The sequence below is a fragment of the Pan troglodytes genome, chromosome 16 (assembly GCF_028858775.2).
Source record: "Pan troglodytes isolate AG18354 chromosome 16, NHGRI_mPanTro3-v2.0_pri, whole genome shotgun sequence".
Classification (NCBI taxonomy): Eukaryota; Metazoa; Chordata; class Mammalia; order Primates; family Hominidae; genus Pan; species Pan troglodytes.
The window spans coordinates 68630270-68647860 of record NC_072414.2 but is presented as its reverse complement, the minus strand read 5'-3'; the positions used below and the strand labels follow the sequence as shown (position 1 = coordinate 68647860).

The 17591-nt window shown below is 34.8% G+C and overlaps 1 protein-coding gene across 29 annotated transcripts in view; it reads left to right on the top strand.

Annotated features, from left to right (window-relative positions):
• The window catches only part of SCAPER (S-phase cyclin A associated protein in the ER), a 567113-nt gene that overhangs the window by 202485 nt on the left and 347037 nt on the right, over window positions 1-17591 (top strand). For all 29 annotated transcript variants that reach the window (XM_523229.8, XM_009429613.4, XM_063795293.1 and 26 more), the window contains 3 exons: window positions 1557-1638; window positions 4532-4684; window positions 5674-5781. In XM_523229.8, the coding sequence (XP_523229.2) occupies window positions 1557-1638; window positions 4532-4684; window positions 5674-5781 (343 nt within the window). The remainder of the gene's footprint in view (window positions 1-1556; window positions 1639-4531; window positions 4685-5673; window positions 5782-17591) is intronic.

Sequence of the window (17591 nt, the reverse complement as noted above, 5' to 3'; positions counted from 1 at the left end):
TATAAAATATTCCTCTTTAATTTTTAAAAAATATTTCTTGTATTAATGTCAAATTGTCTCTGTTGTAAATATAGCCATATCTACTATTCACATGGTATGTCTTCTGTTCTTATATTTTCATCCTTTTTGTGTTTTTGTATCTCAGATCTGTCTCTTGTAGGCTGCATATAGTTGGGTTTTGCTTTTCTATCTGGTTTGCTCATTTCTGCCTTTTGATTGGAATGTTTAGTCAATTCTCATTTGATGTAATTAGTGGTATGACTGAATTTATGTCCGCCATTTTGATATTTGTTTTCTATGTCTCAAGTCTTTTTTGTTCTCCTTTACCTTTTGTTCTTATTAAACCACCACTTTTTGTTGTATTATTTTCATTGTTTTTTAAAAAATTATTTTAGTTACTTTAATAGTTGCTTTTTGGATTATAGTATTCATCGACTTATTATATTCTACTTCAGGATAAAACTAAATTAATTTTGTTAAAATGGAACAACTTTGTACCAAAGTTCTATGTCCTCTTCCCCTTGTGTTACTGTTTTCACATATCTTACATATATATGTCATAAATGAAACAATGGTCTTATAATTATTTCTTTATACAGTTGTATATGTTTAAGAGAACTAGGCGAATAAAAGAGAAAATATATTTATACATTTCTTTGTATGTGTGTGTGTATGTGTGTATCAACAGTTTGTTTCTTTTTATTTATTTATTTATTTTAATTTATTGTACTTGAAATTCTGGGATACATGAGGGGAGTGGTATGTAAAGCTGGCTACGCATGCTGTGTGAGTTACAAAGTAGAAGGATGCTACTTGTCTCACCATTTCTGTATGTAGATTTTCACTTAAACTTCCTGTTTTCAGTATATTATCTCACCTCCAATTTGCCTTCTGTCCTGAATGCAGGTCTTTTTGTTCAGACCCTCTAGGGAGTAATCTCTTCACCTTCTGCCGGCATGGGAAGATTTGGAGATCTGCTGTATTTTAAGGCCTTCCCAGTCTGCTGATTTTTATCCTCAACCTTTATCCCTTCCTTCATAAGTGAATAGTTTCTTCAATTTCTGAGTTTCTATGGAATTTTGCTAGTAGAATCACCTTGCTTATTAGTTTCCTTCTGAAAGCTTAGATTTCAGCTTTCTCAGGATTGCTTCTCAGCTTTTGAAATATTGATGTCCATTTTTTGTGATTATTTCCTCTTCTACTTTGTCTTTTTGAGTTTATGCCTTTTCTATTCCTTTTAATGGTTTAATTGAGTTTTTGGAAGGGAATAGAGATAAATATAGTTTTCAACATGCCATATTTAAATGACAGTCTTTGAGCTAATATTTAAAGCCATGCCTGGGTCCAGAAACCCATTTCATAACTGATAATCTCTATTGTTTCCCAAATATTTAATTAGCAATATACCTGAGACTTAGTAGGCACTTTAAGAAGAATATTTTAAAAAAATAGCCCTTTAGACTATATGAGCCTATGTGTCCTAATTGTATTTTTGAGTCTCATGAGATTTGTTACTTTAAGCAGTTGAGTTTATAATTTTTACTGTCTTCTTACAGAGACAGGGAAGAACGATTGGCAGCACTCACAGCTGCTCAACAAGAAGCTATGGAAGAGTTACAGAAAAAAATTCAGCTCAAGGTAAGGATATTATATATTTTTAATTTGAAATTTTAGAGCTTACAGTGGAGCATGAGATCAAAATTTTATAGGAAAAAAATTGAATTAACTTGTATTCTTAATCTTTGCACAACAAAGCTTATATGATTTTGCTACGATCATTTCTAACTTAGTACCTGGAAACTAAGTTTACTTTGATATGGTAGGGCCATTGAGGAAAAAAAATTTAAGGAAGTTTAACATTTCCTGTTTTTTTTCTTTTTAATTTAGAATCTTTAATATTTTTTCTTACACAGTTCAGTCATGTTAAGTGTATTTACATTGTTTTTTTTTAACCATCCTAAAAGCCATCTTCTTGTGTCTTTTTTTTTTTTAATTATACTTTAAGTTTTAGGGTACATGTGCACAATGTGCAGGTTAGTTACATATATATACATGTGCCATGCTGGTGTGCTGCACCCATTAACTTGTCATTTAGCATTAGGTATATCTCCTAATGATATCCCTCTCCCCTCCCCCCACCCCAAAACAGTCCCCAGAGTGTGATGTTCCCCTTCCTGTGTCCATGTGTTCTCATTGTTCAATTCCCATCTATGAGTGAGAACATGCGGTGTTTGGTTTTTTGTCCTTGCGATAGTTTACTGAGAATGATGATTTCCAGTTTCACCCATGTCCCTACAAAGGACATGAACTCATCATTTTTTTATGGCTGCATAGTATTCCATGGTATATATATGCCACATTTTCTTAATCCAGTCTATCGTTGTTGGACATTTGGGTTGGTTCCAAGTCTTTGCTATTGTGAATAGTGCCGCAATAAACATACGTGTGCATGTGTCTTTATAGCGGCATGATTTATAGTCCTTTGGGTATATACTCAGTAATGGGATGGCTGGGTCAAATGGTATTTCTAGTTCTAGATCCCTGAGGAATCGCCACACTGACTTCCACAATGGTCAAACTAGTTTACAGTCCCACCAACAGTGTAAAAGTGTTCATGTTTCTCCACATCCTCTCCAGCACCTGTTGTTTCCTTTTTAATGATTGCCATTCTAACTGGTGTGAGATAGTATCTCATTGTGGTTTTGATTTGCATTTCTCTGATGGCCAGTGATGATGAGCATTTTTTCATGTGTCTTTTGGCTGCATAAATGTCTTCTTTTGAGAAGTGTCTGTTCATATCCTTCGCCCACTCTTTGATGGGGTTGTTTGTTTTTTTCTTGTAAATTTGTTTGAGTTCATTGTAGATTCTGGATATTAGCCCTTTGTCAGATGAGTAGGTTGCGAAACTATCTGATCTTTGACAAACCTGAGAAAAACAAGCAATGGGGAAAGGATTCCCTATTTAATAAATGGTGCTGGGAAAACTGGCTAGACATATGTAGAAAGCTGAAACTGGATCCCTTCCTTACACCTTAAACAAAAATTAATGCAAGATGGATTAAAGACTTAAACATTAGACCTAAAACCGTAAAAACCCTAGAAGAAAACCTAGGCATTACCATTCAGGACATAGGCATGGGCAAGGACTTCATGTCTAAAACACCAAAAGCAATGGCAACAAAAGCCTAAATTGACAAGTGGGATCTAATTAAGCTAAAGAGCTTCTGCACAGCAAAAGAAACTACCATCAGAGTGAACAGGCAACCTACAAAATGGGAGAAAATTCTCGCAACCTACTCATCTAACATTTCCTGTTTTTACTAAGCAATTTACTAATGACTTGAAGGCGTTAGAGGTAGGCTTCTTATATTCATAGGTTTTAATCACTCAAAAGTAAAGTAAAAGATGTTTCTTATAATTTGCTTCACTTGATTTCAGTGCTTATGAATTGCATAATTATAGCTTGGGAGATTATGATAAACTGATACTTTCTAGAAAATTTTTAGCATTACTACAACCGTAGGTAGTCTCTAACAGTATGAATGTTTCATATTATATCACAGTTATTTACATGCTGGCTCCTCACAGAGATAGTAAAACCCCTAAGGTAGAAGACTGTATTTTACTATTTGTATAGTCCTAGAAATTTATCATGCATTTAAATTTATTGTAGCAGGTATTTATTGAGCCTTGTGGTAGGCAGGGGAATGCAGAGATAAGGCATGGTTCTGATTTTTAAGAAACTCTTCATTTACTTTAAATTCAGATGCTAAGTACATAACCTCCACATAAAGAGAGGCATACATGAAATGCTGTGGAAGCACAGAAGAGGACACTTAGTCTAACATGAGGAGTGTCAGAGGTCAGGAAGTGATTTTAAAGAACACTTCCTGAGCTGGATCTTGAAAGGAGGATGAGTAAAATGGATAGGTAGGTGCGATGCCATTCTAGCCATATCAAATAGATGAGTATAAGGACAAAGGTCTGAAATAGTGTTTTTTCCCCCAGGATTGTCACTGGAGGTATAAAAATGGAGTAGGTTATAGGTTTGGTCATGATGGGCCTTGCCTGCTGTATGGATAAGCATATGCTTTACCCGTAGGTTAACATTTCCCATGGTGGGTTCCAGGAAGTGGTTCTCAAAAATGTGTTATTGGCAAATAATTTGTAAGTTGATGCCTACTAAAAGCTAGGTGCATTGAGTCATATATCACAGTGACTGGAGGTTCTGTAAAGTTCTACATTAAAAACCTGTTTAGTTTTAGCTTGCTGTTTTCCAAATTTATTTGACCATGGAACCTGTTCTGTAAAACACTTGTTAATATCTCCTGGAGCACACTTTAATAAACATTACTGTTCATGTGGGTGATATTAAAGGGCTTTGTGTAAAGCTTTGTCTTCAGTGTGTAAGTTGTCATAGAAATGACATTCTCCTATTATTTTTGAAGTTTTAATGGAAATATTATTTTTCTGATTTCTCACCATAATTTGAATAATTTTTGAAATTCTTGCACTTTGACGTCATCTACAGCATGATGAAAGTATTCGAAGGCACATGGAACAGATTGAACAAAGAAAAGAAAAAGCTGCTGAGCTAAGCAGTGGGCGACATGCAAATACTGATTATGCCCCCAAACTGACCCCTTATGAAAGAAAGAAGCAGTGTTCTCTCTGCAATGTCCTGGTAGGTTGTTATATCAATATTGTAATGATATAGTTTACTACTAAAGTTTATGAAACCATGGAAATATATTCTTGCAGTCTTTTAAAACTCACGCTAAGGCAGGCGAGATGTGGCAGCTCACGCCTGTAATTTCAGCACTTTAGGAGACTGAGGTGGGTGGATCACTTCAGGCCAAGAGTGCAAAACCAGCCTTTCCAACATGGTGAAACCCTGTCTCTACTAAAAATACAAAAAATTAGCTGGGCATCGTGGTGCGTGTCTGTAATCCCAGGTACTCGGGAGGCTGAGGCATGAGAATCCTTTGAACCCAGGAGGTGGAGGTTGCAGTGAGCCAAGATCATGCCACTGCACTCCATCCTGGGTGACAAAGCAAGACTCTGTTTCAAAAAATAAAACTCATGCTAAGGCATCTGCTGAGTGACCTGAATTTCTTTCATGATTCTGAATGAAAAGTGGTACAAATAACATCAGCATTTTGGAATAGCAGTAAAAGTGCTAAAGAATATAGTTACTATTAAAATGGATGATTACCTGCTTAATGTGATAGCCCAAGTCAGTATTTTTGGGGTATTAGATCTAAAAAAAAAAGAAAGCAACATTTTCACTGCTGAGACTTGAACCTTCAAACTTAGAGGAAATAATTTCCTCTTAGGCTGGCTGTAACATGTCTTTTTTTTGTTTTGTTTTGTTTTGAGATGGAGTATCGCTTTGTCACCCAGGCTGGAGTGCAGTGGCACGATCTCAGCTCACTGCAACCTCCGCCTCCCAGGTTCCGGCGATATTCCTGCCTCAGCCTCCCAAGTCTTTTTTTTTAACCATTTGTCTTCTAGAGGATTCTCAGAATTATGTTCTGAGGAAACTATTTTTAAGACTAATATGTAAATACTAGGTGGATCTCAACTCACATATCATATACTGGACTGAATGTGTAGTGTTTAAAATTCATATAATGTTATATTGATTACATTGCTTTGATTTTGTGCTTTCAGATCTCTTCAGAGGTATATCTTTTTAGCCATGTTAAAGGGAGAAAACACCAGCAAGCCGTGAGAGAGAATACCAGCATCCAGGGGCGTGAACTTTCAGATGAAGAAGTGGTAAACTTTATTTTTGTTCATTTACAATTGTTTATTGAGTACCCAATATGTGCTGTTTTATTATAAAGAATTCCGTGTTTGTATTTATTTCTATGATTATTTAAAACTATATTTAGCACTTAATAGCTACTACAATATAGTGTACAAATGTGTCATTATTTTAGTGTATATATTAATTTAACAAGAAAAATAGAAAAAAGAATTTAATGCTGTTATTTACATAATTTCAGTATAAGGAAATGTTATGGTATATTGATATTTTAATAATGCAGGAAAATAATCACTCAATGACATGCCACATTCTTGGAAAACAGTTAACCACATAAATTTCACTTAAGAGGATAATTTTGGATCAGTATACCATTTAGAAGCTTTTGGAAATTCATTATTTCTTCACACATAATTATTGTCAACATGGAATTTAGATTTGTATAAATATGTATATGAATATTTTTCATTTAACTCTTTTTGAAACTTGGATGACATAGCTAGATAATCTATGAATTTATTGTCCTATTTATTATAGTAAATTTTTAAAACTACTCAAGAATAGGAAATTCGTATTTGTTAAGCAACTCAAGCTGTCCAGGAAAAGTTATTGTGGGTTCTTTGAGGGCAGGTACCTTTATGTAGGTGCATGTGTATATTGAACTTTTTTTTTTTTTAGGTATGGCATTCATTAGTCAAGAGCATAAATCTCAAGTATATAGCTGATGAATTTTTACATATGTATAAACTGATATAAAACCACCCAGATCATAATATAGATCATTTGTTGTACCCTTTGGGCTCCTCTTATGCCCCCTCCTACTTATGTCCCCAAAAGTTAACTACTGTGAATTTTTGTATCACTATTTAGTGTTGCCTGTTCTTAAATTTCATACAAATGTTATCATACAGTATGTAATCTTTTCTGCCTGACTTCATACATTCATGCTTAAGCTTGTGAAATTGATCCCTATTGTTTATGTGAAGCTGTAGTTATTTTTCTTAGCTTTATGTCAGTGCCCTCCTACGTAGCATCAGGAACATGTCTGTAGTTGAATAGTATTTTATTTAATGACTTGTTAAAAGAAGGGGAAACAGGAAGAGCCAAGATGGCTGACTAGATGCAGCCAGGAAGAGCATCTCCCACTGAGAGACCAGACCATCAAGAAGGCTGGCACACTCTGAGCAGATCTTCCTAAGGAAGGCATTGAGAGTAGAGGAAGGGAAGGCACACCCTGGGCTGAAGCTGCGAGAGAAAGCAGGGAATGTTGCCTGGCTTTGTAGAGCACCAGGACTCTCTCCTGAGGAAGAGGTGGCTAACTAAGCAAGGAGTGGTCCACTCTCACCACGGACCTCTGGAATCCTAGCTGCAGGAGACCCCATGACCCCCACGGACATTTGAGCTGTGAGGGAGAATTGCTTGGAGAGGTGGCAGGCACTGGAGTCCAGCTTGTGAAGAGTCCAGAGGGTTTGACACAGGAACAGCTGCTGTGGAGGGCAGCCAGAGATGCTCAACCCTCAAGTCTCACTGTGTTCCCCTAGGTGGCTTTGGCCATTATTGTCCGTCAGACCTGCACACAGCAGGGCTGTCTTGACAGTGGGACAGGGCCAGTGTAATCCGAGCACCCTGGTCTGATGGCATCTCTCAGGGTCCTTGCCTGGCCATGCCTTCTTGCAGTGCGGACTTGGATGCCCAAACGAGGTGCTTCCAGGTGGCTGCCACCGTAGCTCCTACCCCAGGAGACCCTGCCTGACCATCGGAGAGCTTCTGCGGATGGGCCCCTGCTGGCGTGCAACTACCCACAGCCTCTCCCCACCACTTTCTGGCAGCTGCATGGACTTTGCCACCATGCTGCTACTGGCACCGGTGCAGGTATGGACTCCGTTGCCATTGCCCTGCCATCACCAGTGTGTGAATACATGTTCACACTCTGCCAGCTGCAACTGCGTGCATGCGGAACCTGTGACTGCTAGCCTGTGCACTTGGACCTGATACCACCATGCTGATGAAGTGATTTTGCCAGCGCCCGCCATTGAAGTGTTGTTGCCAGCGGACCAGGAACACCTTAGCCACTCCAGCGCAGCAAGTGCTTAACTTTGAGGTGCCTAAGAGCAAAGCCATGGGCCTGGTCTCAGTCCCCCAGGGCATGCAGTCCAGCACTGCTGAAATCATCCAGAAGCAAAGCCAGTTCACTGAACGCGCAGTGTATACTGCAGTCAAACCCTCAAGGGCATCAAAGAATATAAAAACAAAAAGCCTCATCCAAAGGACAGCAATTTCGAAGATGAAAGGAACATCCTTTCATGTTAAAAACCCTCAACAAACTACGAATTGAAGGAACATAGCTCAAAATAAGAAGAGCCATCTATGACAACCCCACAGCCAACATCATAGTGGAGGGGCAAAAGCTAGAAGCATTCCCCTTGAGAACTGGAACGAGACAAGGATTCCCACTCTCACCACTCCTATTCAACATAGTACTGGAAGGCCTAGCCAGAGCAATCAGGCAAGAGAAAGAATCAGAGGCATCCAAATAGCATGAAAAAAGTGAAACCATCTCCCTTTGCAGATTATATAATTCTATACCTGGAAAACCTAAAAGGGTCTGCTCCAGAGCTCCTAGATCTGATAAACAACTTCAGTGAAGTTTCAGGACACAAAATGAATGTACAAAAATCAGTAGCATTTCTCCACAGCAACAACATCAAAGCTGAGAGCCAAATCAAGAACTCAGTCTCATTCAAAATAGCTACAAAAAGAATAAAAAATCTGGGAATCCAGCTAAACAGGAAGGTGAAAGATCTCTACAGATGAGAATTACAAAACACTACTCAAAGATACCAGAGATAACACAAACAAATGCAAAAATGTTCCATGCTCATGGATAGGAAGAGTCAGTATTGTTAACATGGGCATATGGCCCAAAGCAATTTGCAGATTCAATGCTATTCCTATCAAACTACCAATGACATTCTTCACAGAATTAGAAAAAACTATTCTAAAATTCATATGGAACCAAAAATATAGCCCAGACTAACCTCACTTTTTTTGTGATTTTTTAACTTGGAAGAATTTTGCTCCTCAAGTTTTAACCACTTTGATGGCTCTAACTTCAAATTCTGTCTCCTCAGCTCACTAAGACTGCTACTGTCTGCTTGCACTGTTCTCCCATGCCAAAAATTGGCATAAACCCTGAAGGAAGTATCCAGAATGAATGTACAGCTAATTTTATGTGCTTGCATTTTTTTAGGCATCATAGTCATTCAAGTCCTGTCTATGTTGGCTTTTGTTCCCTTCAAATAGTCGCTTTGGATATTTTGTACAACTTTTGGCATTAGATTAGTCCAGTACAAGCCAGTTCACGGTAGCTATAATTAAAAGTCTCCAGTGTTTGAGCCTTGCATATTCATGTTTGATATAATGCTTGACATATAGTTAAGGTTATTTATAAATGTCCATTGAGTTGAATCAAAATGAAAAGTTTATACAGAGTGGCTCGAAGGTATCATGGGAGTAGAACTCTCAATTTCACCTTCGTAAATTCTAAGTGCTTTTAATACAAATGAAATGGAACATGGAACTAATAATCTAGTTTGCCTCAAATAATTTTCTGCCTTTTACTCAAATCGTATGAGTAGTTTAAGAGAGAATAGTATGGAGTTCTTTATTACTTAAATCTTTCATGATTACCCCCATTTTCTACTTGAGTTTTCTGTTAAGAACTATAGTCATGTTTTGTGTACTCTACTTTTGAAAAAAATCCTTAATTGCCTCAATTACTTGTAATAATTCCCACTGTAAAGGATATTCTTTCCTTTATAAAAATTATTTGTGGCCAGGCGCGGTGGCTCACGCCTGTAATCCCAGCATTTTGAGAGGCTGAGGTGGGTGGATCACCTGAGGTCGGGAGTTCGAGACCAGCCTGGCCAGCATGGTGAAACCCTGTCTCTACTAAATATACAAAAATTAGCTGGGCATGGTGACGCGCGCCTGTAATTCCAGCTACTTCGGAGGCTGAGGCAGGAGAATTGCTTGAACACAGAAGCCGGAGGTTGCAGTGAGCTGAGATTGTGCCATTGCACTCTAGCCTGGGCGACAAGAGTGAGACTCGATCTCAAAAAAAATTATTTGTAATTAATTTCCATTAATAAAACAGCTAAAAATATTATTTAATTTACAAAAAAAACTTAATTTTTCTGGAATATGGTATTATGTAAACTGAAATATAAATTTCGCATGTTTTTATTTCAATGAGAAAAGGTTAGAAGGAAATAATAGGATTCACGCACTTTGGAAGAAAAATGTGCAATATTATCTGATTTTTGTAGCCATAGCAGTCTTATGTTTAGCCATTATGGTTTGAGATTTGATTGGTGTGTTCATTTTGTGTACTGTTTCAGTTTGAAGGAATTAAATTTTCTTACAGTTCTAACTTAATTCATGTTGTTATTCTTGGTTATAGCCTCTTCTTCCTGAAAACAAGTGTATAATATAGCATATGAATTATGTGATATAAAAAGGTTATTTTCTATTACTCTCATGGGAGTTTCTTTTTTTTAATCAGTAGAGGGTATCTATAGTAAACATACTTGTTCTACTTAAAGTTATTACTTGTCATCTATGATGTCTTTATATTATATACACCTTGTCTGTGACCTTTCTTCTTTGACATGTAAGATTTTATTTATATTACCTCTGACCTAATAAAATTGTACCTTTGACCTTATGAACTTAACATCTCAGATAACTTACTCTTGATCTTTGACACATTTTGTTTTAAGCCTGTTAAACATAGTAGGTAGCTGCTGAGTAAGAAAGCTTTATTGTTTTGTGTTTTTATTGTAATTTGACTGGGACATTTTTCTACTGTTTCTTGAGACTTAACAAAATGGACTGTGTTTGAAGTTTATGTTTGATTTGTTTCCTCATTCATCTTAGAATTCAAATGATTAAAAAAGTGATTTTTAAAAGTCAAAAATGGGTAGTAGTTTTAAATACATTCTAAAATTTAACTTTTTACATGCATTGCTAAATAAATCAATGAAGTATTATTTTTAGTACTTGATATCTTTGTGGTCCTGTTTTCACACTATCTAAAGAAGCTGATAGTATCTTTTCTAGAAGTTGCTTGAAGTACATTTAATTGTATATGTAGAATGAATTTAAAAGGTTTTTTTTCCATTTCAAATCAATATATTTCTATGTTTGTGAGATTCATTAGCTTTAAAAGCATGTAAATTGTACAAGCTCTGTTTGTTACCCTGTATACTTATAGAAAAAAAAAATAGTTAATTTTCATTTGACTCCTGAAAGGTATGAATGGGACCTTCATGAAGGATCTTAAATTAACTGTAATTTATTGGATGTTTACAACCATATGTGACTTTACAAATTACATTATTAGTTTCCATGGACAATATATGCCAATTAGGTGATTGAAGAGAAAATAAATTTTAAATTAGGAAAATAAAGAAATTTTAAATTAGCAAAAATATAAAGACATCACTGTATTTAATGAAATGTAAGCTGACTGTCTTGGCCAGGGTGCGCCTGGCATTGAGATCAAAAGAAGAAGTGGCAAGATGTTTGCCAGAATTACGGTAGTCTGGGAAATAAAAGATAATTCCATATAGACCCATTTGTTTCCTTACCTTGCTTGCCTTTGTAGAAGAAGTATTCACTGTCATTTTATAATCACATTATGAAACATCTTATTTGCCTTTCAACAGGAAATCAAGTCAAATGAACAAACTAGAAGTAATTTAAAATAAATCTTCTGTTTTTTTTCCCATCTAATACCTCAGTAGGGTTGGTAAGTTTAAGACAATTTGAGAAATGATTTTAAAACATATTACACTTTCTTTTAAGGCATAGCTTCCATTGACTTGATTTTCTCCTTAATAGTATGGGAAGAATTTTATGGGGTGTGTGTGTGTGTGTAAATGTATGTGTATTCAGTATATAATGCACACACATATATAGCTGATTATTAATTTATATATTCTAAGTTTTCACACTGTAACTTGGATGTGCAGAGAATATGTGGCTCTATATCTGTGGCTGATATATTGATCTTCATTTAGTTCAAGGAAAATTTTTAGATTCCACTTATTAGGTCAAGGAAAAATATTTAATTAAACAGTTTTTTTTCTTTTTTCTTTTTTCTTTTTTTGAGACAGAGTCTTGCTCCGTCACCCAGGCTGGAGTGCATTGGCTTGATCTCGGCTCACTGCAACCTCTGCCTCCTGGGTTCAAGCAATTCTTCTGTCTCAGCCTCCCAAGTAGCTGGGACTACAGGCGCCTACCACCTCACCCAGCTAATTTTTGTATTTTTTGGTAGAGATGGCGTTTTACCATGTCAGCCAGGCTGGTCTCGAACTCTTGATCTCAGGTGATCTACCTGCCTTGGCCTCCCAAAATGCTGGGATTACAGGTATGAGCCACTGTGCCTGGCCACAAATAATTTTTATAAAGGAAAGAATACAAGCTTGCTTTTTAGAGTTTTAGAATTAACTCAAAACAGAAGAAGTAAGAATTAAGTTGACTCTTAACAGATTTTTAGCTATGTTAGTCAAGGTATAAAATTCGGAGTGCAAAGTGACCTTAGAGTTACACTAGTAGCTAATTTAGTAACTTGGCATTTTAAGCTGAATGAAATTAAGACTTTGTTTTACCCTGTTACTTTCTAATTTGCAGTTTTAATTTGATCAATTTATAGGTTTTTATAAATATCTTATATTAAAGAAGGTCCTTTCTCTAATTTTATAAGATCTTAAAAATAATAAATCGTTATTAATTTGTGTTGAACTTTTTCTCCATCTTATGATTGTTTTTTTCCTTTACAGCAAAAAGTATTTTTTGGGCAAAATTGCAAAATTGCTTTTTTCAATTTATTTATGTGATATGTTACATTAATAGCTTGTCTATATTAATATTTAACAATTTGGTCATGATTTTAAAAGTACATAGTTAAATTTGTTGTTAAAATATCTTATGATTTTTCTTTCTCAAGATTGTATCATCTTCATATATAAACTGACTAGATTTTCCTGTTGTATTTTTATTCCTGGGAACATGTTGCATAAAATAGAAATTGTCTCTTCCTTAAAGGTTTTGTTTAATGTGTCTATAAAATTGTACAGAAAGTTCCTGGTATGTGTTTTTTGGGAAAATTTGTTTTCTGTCTTTTTTTGTGGTAAAATACACATAACTTAAAATGTGCCATCTTAACTATTTTTCCAACTTTATTGAGGTATAGTTTACAGAAATTGTGTATATTCAATTGTACACATTCAATGTATACAACATAATGATTTGTATATTAATGCATACACTGTGTAGTGATTACCAATTAGTTATGTTTCTATACACTAACAATGAACTTTCTGAAAAAGAAATTAATAAAATTATCTCATTCATAATCACATCAAAAAGTAGAATATTTTGGAATAAATTCAGCCAAGGAGGTAAAAAGTCTTTTCACTGAAAACTGTAAGATACTGATGAAAGAAACTGAAGAAGATACAAATAAATGAAGATATCCTGTGTTCATGGATTGGAAGAATTAATATTGTTAAAGTGTCCATACTCTCCAAAGCAATCTATAGATTCAATGTAATCCCCATCAAAATTTCAATGACATTTTTAATAGAAATAGAAAAAACCTCCTAAAATTTGTATGGAATCACAAAAAAAACCTGAGTAGCCACAGCAATCCTGAGAAAAAACAAAGCTGGAGGCATTACACTTCCTGATTTCAAAGTAAAATACAAAGCGATAGTTACCGTCTTAACCCTTTTTAAGTATATATTATAGTTTAGTGGCATTAAGTTCATTCACATTGTTATGCTACCATCACCACTGTTAATCCACAGAACTCTTTTTATCTTGAACATCTGAAACTCTGTGCCCATTAAACATTAACTTTCCATTCCCTCCTCCCTCCAGACCCTGGTGATCACTATTCTAATTTCTGTCTCTATGAACCCCATATAAGTGGAATCATACAGTATTTGTCATGTTTGTGACTGGCTTATTTCACTTAGTGTAATGTTCTCAAGATTCATTCATGTTGTATATATCAGAATTTCTTTTTTTAAAGGGCTGAATAATATTACATTATATTTAATCATATTCAATTGTGTATACTATATTTTGTATAGCCATTCATCTGTTGGTAGACACATGGGCCTCTTTCACCTTTGGTTATTGCAGATAATGATGCTATGAACATGGGTTATACAAATATTTGTTTGAGTCCTTGCTTTCAGTTTTCTTAGTATATACCCAGAAGTGGATTTCTGGATCATATGATGATTCTGTGTTTAATTTTTTGAGGAATGCCGTACAATTTTCCACAGCTAATGAGGTGTTTACATTCCTACCAGCAGTGTACAAGGATTCCAATTTCTCCACATCCTTGTCAACACTTGTTATTTTCAATTTTTTAATAGCAGCCATCCAAATAGGTTGGTCTTACTTTAAATTAGCAATCCATTTCTTTCAGTGTATTTAAATTTTCTATGATTTACTGTGTGTGTTTGGGTAAATTTTCATTTTCTAGGAAAGGATCTAGTTTTTTCTCTAAATTTCTAAATGTCTTGGCAGAAGTTTTTTGGGGTATTATTCTAGATATTTTATGCAATCTCAGTTTTACCTGTAACTGTAATGCTGTTAATAACATAGCCTTAAAATAAATGTAGCAAAAATTGACAAAGCAACAAGAAGAGATAAATCTATCATACTGGGAAATTTGTAACCCTCTCAATTGGTAATTGAAAGAAGCAGCAGACAAAAATCAGCATAGATACAGAATATTGCAATATTCTATTTTTTCTTGATCATTTCATTTTTTTCATGATTATCCTTGTCAAAAGTTTTTATTTCCTAAAATTTGAATTTTGGTTTTATTGATCTTGTCTATTGTCGCTTTATTTTTTATTTTGTTAATGTCCATTATTTGACTTTTTTTTTTCCTTTTTACCTCTGTCTTGGAATTTTGATGTTATTTTTCTTCCTTTCATTTCCTGTCCTTTCCTTTCCTTTCCTTTTCCTTTCCCCCCTTTTTTTTTTTTTTTTTTCTTTTTTTGAAACAGAATCTTGCTCTGTCACCCAGGCTGGAATGCAGTGGTGTGATCTTGGCTCACTGCAACCTCTGCCTCCTGGATTCAAGTGATTCTCGTGCCTTAACCTCCCAAGTAGCTGGGATTACAGACATGCACCTCCATATTCAGCTAAGTTTTGTATTTTTAATAGAGATGAGGTTTCACCACTTTGGCCGGGCTGGTCTCAAAATACTGGCCTCATGTGATCCACCAGCCTCAGCCTCCCAAAGTACTGGGATTACAGGCAAGAGCCACCACCCCCAGCCTTCATGTTATTTTTCTAACTCCTAAGGTGAATACGTGGCTCATTAACTTTCAGTACTTAATGGAAGTACTTAAAATATTAATTTCTGATTTTCCTGTATCCTGTTTGATACAAACGATTTCCATTATTACTCACTTCCACTCATTTTCTAATTTCTTTGGTATAATTAATATGCTTGATCAAATGGATAACTCGAAAAAACACATTCTCTTAAGGTATAAGGAACATTTACAAAACCTGACCATTGCAGTATTCTGTATCTATGCTGATTTTTGTCTGCTGCTTTTTATTTTGAGGCTGTGTTATTAACTGCATACAAGTTTAGAATTGTGTATCTTCTCAATTTCCAGCCTTTTACTATGGAAAGTGACTCTTTTTAGTATAAGAAATACAGTAGGTGAATAGTTTTTTCTTTTTTCTGCTGTCACTTTCTGGTTTTAAAATCAAGCTCATAATCCATTCATAAAACAAATTGGGACATTTTATCTAACTTCAAAAAGTTTTCTTAAAGTCTGTTTTGTTTGACAGTAATATAGATAAGCTGGGTTTCATTTATTTAGTATCTGTTTGATATGTCTTTTACACTTTTAAGAGTTTTGGTGATATCATGTGTACAGAAGAGTGTCTAGGATGTATGTAAACTATTCATAGAATAACAATAGAACAAATTTCTTTGTACCCATCATTTGGGTTAGTGAGAATCTCCTGGTGGGGAAATCTGATTTTTGCTTGTCTAAAATTGTGCTTTTGTTTGTAAATGGGGTTTTCACTGGGGGTAGAATTATAGCTTGACAATTTTATATTCCAAGAATTTATTGATTAGATATTATTCTCTATCTTCTTGCTTCCATTCCTAATACAGTAAGTTCATTCCTCTTTATTCTTTTTCAAAATTGCCATATTTCTCTATTTTTCAATTTGTGTATCGCCTTTGCAGTTAAGTTGTTCAGTTCAAAAATAACCGTTCGAATTTTGATTGAGATTGTTTTAAAATTGTAGATTAAATTATCCTTAAGAGCAGACATTATTTAAATATTGATTTTTTTCCTTCCAGGGACTTGAATGTTTGTGTAGTCATGTCTTGCATTTGTGTGTATGTGTCATTGAGTAAAGTTTACGGTTTTCTTCAATTAAGTATTGAAAATTTCTTTAATAATTTAAGTTTAATAATTTTTTTCCAATTATATCAAAGTAAATCTGTACATTTCTGTGTATTGATTTTGTGTCTGTCCACTGAGCATTTTTATTCTATTGGATTTTTTGGCTGATTTACTAATTATTTGGTCCAAAAATAGTGACAGTTTGTAAGGTATTTTCTAATATTTTTACTTTTTTAATACGTGCTTTTGTTTTTATTGCATTGGCTAGGACCTCATTGCAATGTTGAAAAGGAGTAGTGAAAACAAGATCAAGAGCCCTCTTTTTTCCCTTGCTTTTGATTCCAGTGGAAATACCTCTTCAAAGATATAATATTTTGGGTTCACTGTGTTCATATTTCACTTAGAAGTTTTTTATTCATATCCTTTTTTCCTATATGAACTTTGTCTATAGTTTTACTTTTTCTAGTCTCGTTTTCTGGACTTAATATGAAGTTCATAATAGACATAAGTAAATAAGGGCTCTTTCCAGCCTCATCTGTGTTCTGGAGCAGTTTCTCTAACATAGTCTTTTTCTTAAAGATTTGGTAGACTCACTTATAAACTATCTAGACCTGATGTTCTTTTCTTTTCTAGTGAACTTTATTTTAGAATAATTTTAGGTTTACAAAAAAGCTGTAAAGATAGTAGAATTTCTATATACCCTTTGCACAGTTTCCCCTGTTATTTATATCTTATATTACCATGGTACCTGAGTTAAATTTGTTAAAATTAATAAACAGTGGTACATTAATATAACTAAACACCAGACTTTATTTGGATTTCATTAGTATTTCCAATACTGTTCTTTTTCTATTTCAGGATTTTATCTAGGACTCTACATTTCATTTAGTCACTATGTCCCCTTGATACTCTCTGGTTTGTGACAGTTTCTCAATCTTTTCTTGTTTTTCATGGCCCTGTCGGTTTTGAGGAGTGCTGGGTGAGGCATTTTGCAGAATGTCTCTCATTTGGGTTCACCTGATGACTGAAGTATATTTATAGATTTTTTTTTCTCATGATTACCCTGGGGTTATATATATTTGGTGGGAATACCATAGAGTTTAAATGTCCTTTATGCCACATCATATCAGAGATACATACAATTATAACTTATTTCTTGCCACAGTAGTGTTTGCAATGTTTCTTCACTGTGAAGTGACTATTTTTTTTTTTTCCATATCTTGGAAGCAGGTTTCAAGGGGTTGGGATACCTGTGGGAGGCATTAGGTTTCAGCTTCCAGAGGAGGACTATCTATACAAAATTTTTGGAATTCTTCTGGTAAGGAAGGTTTGCCCATATTCTTAATTATTTA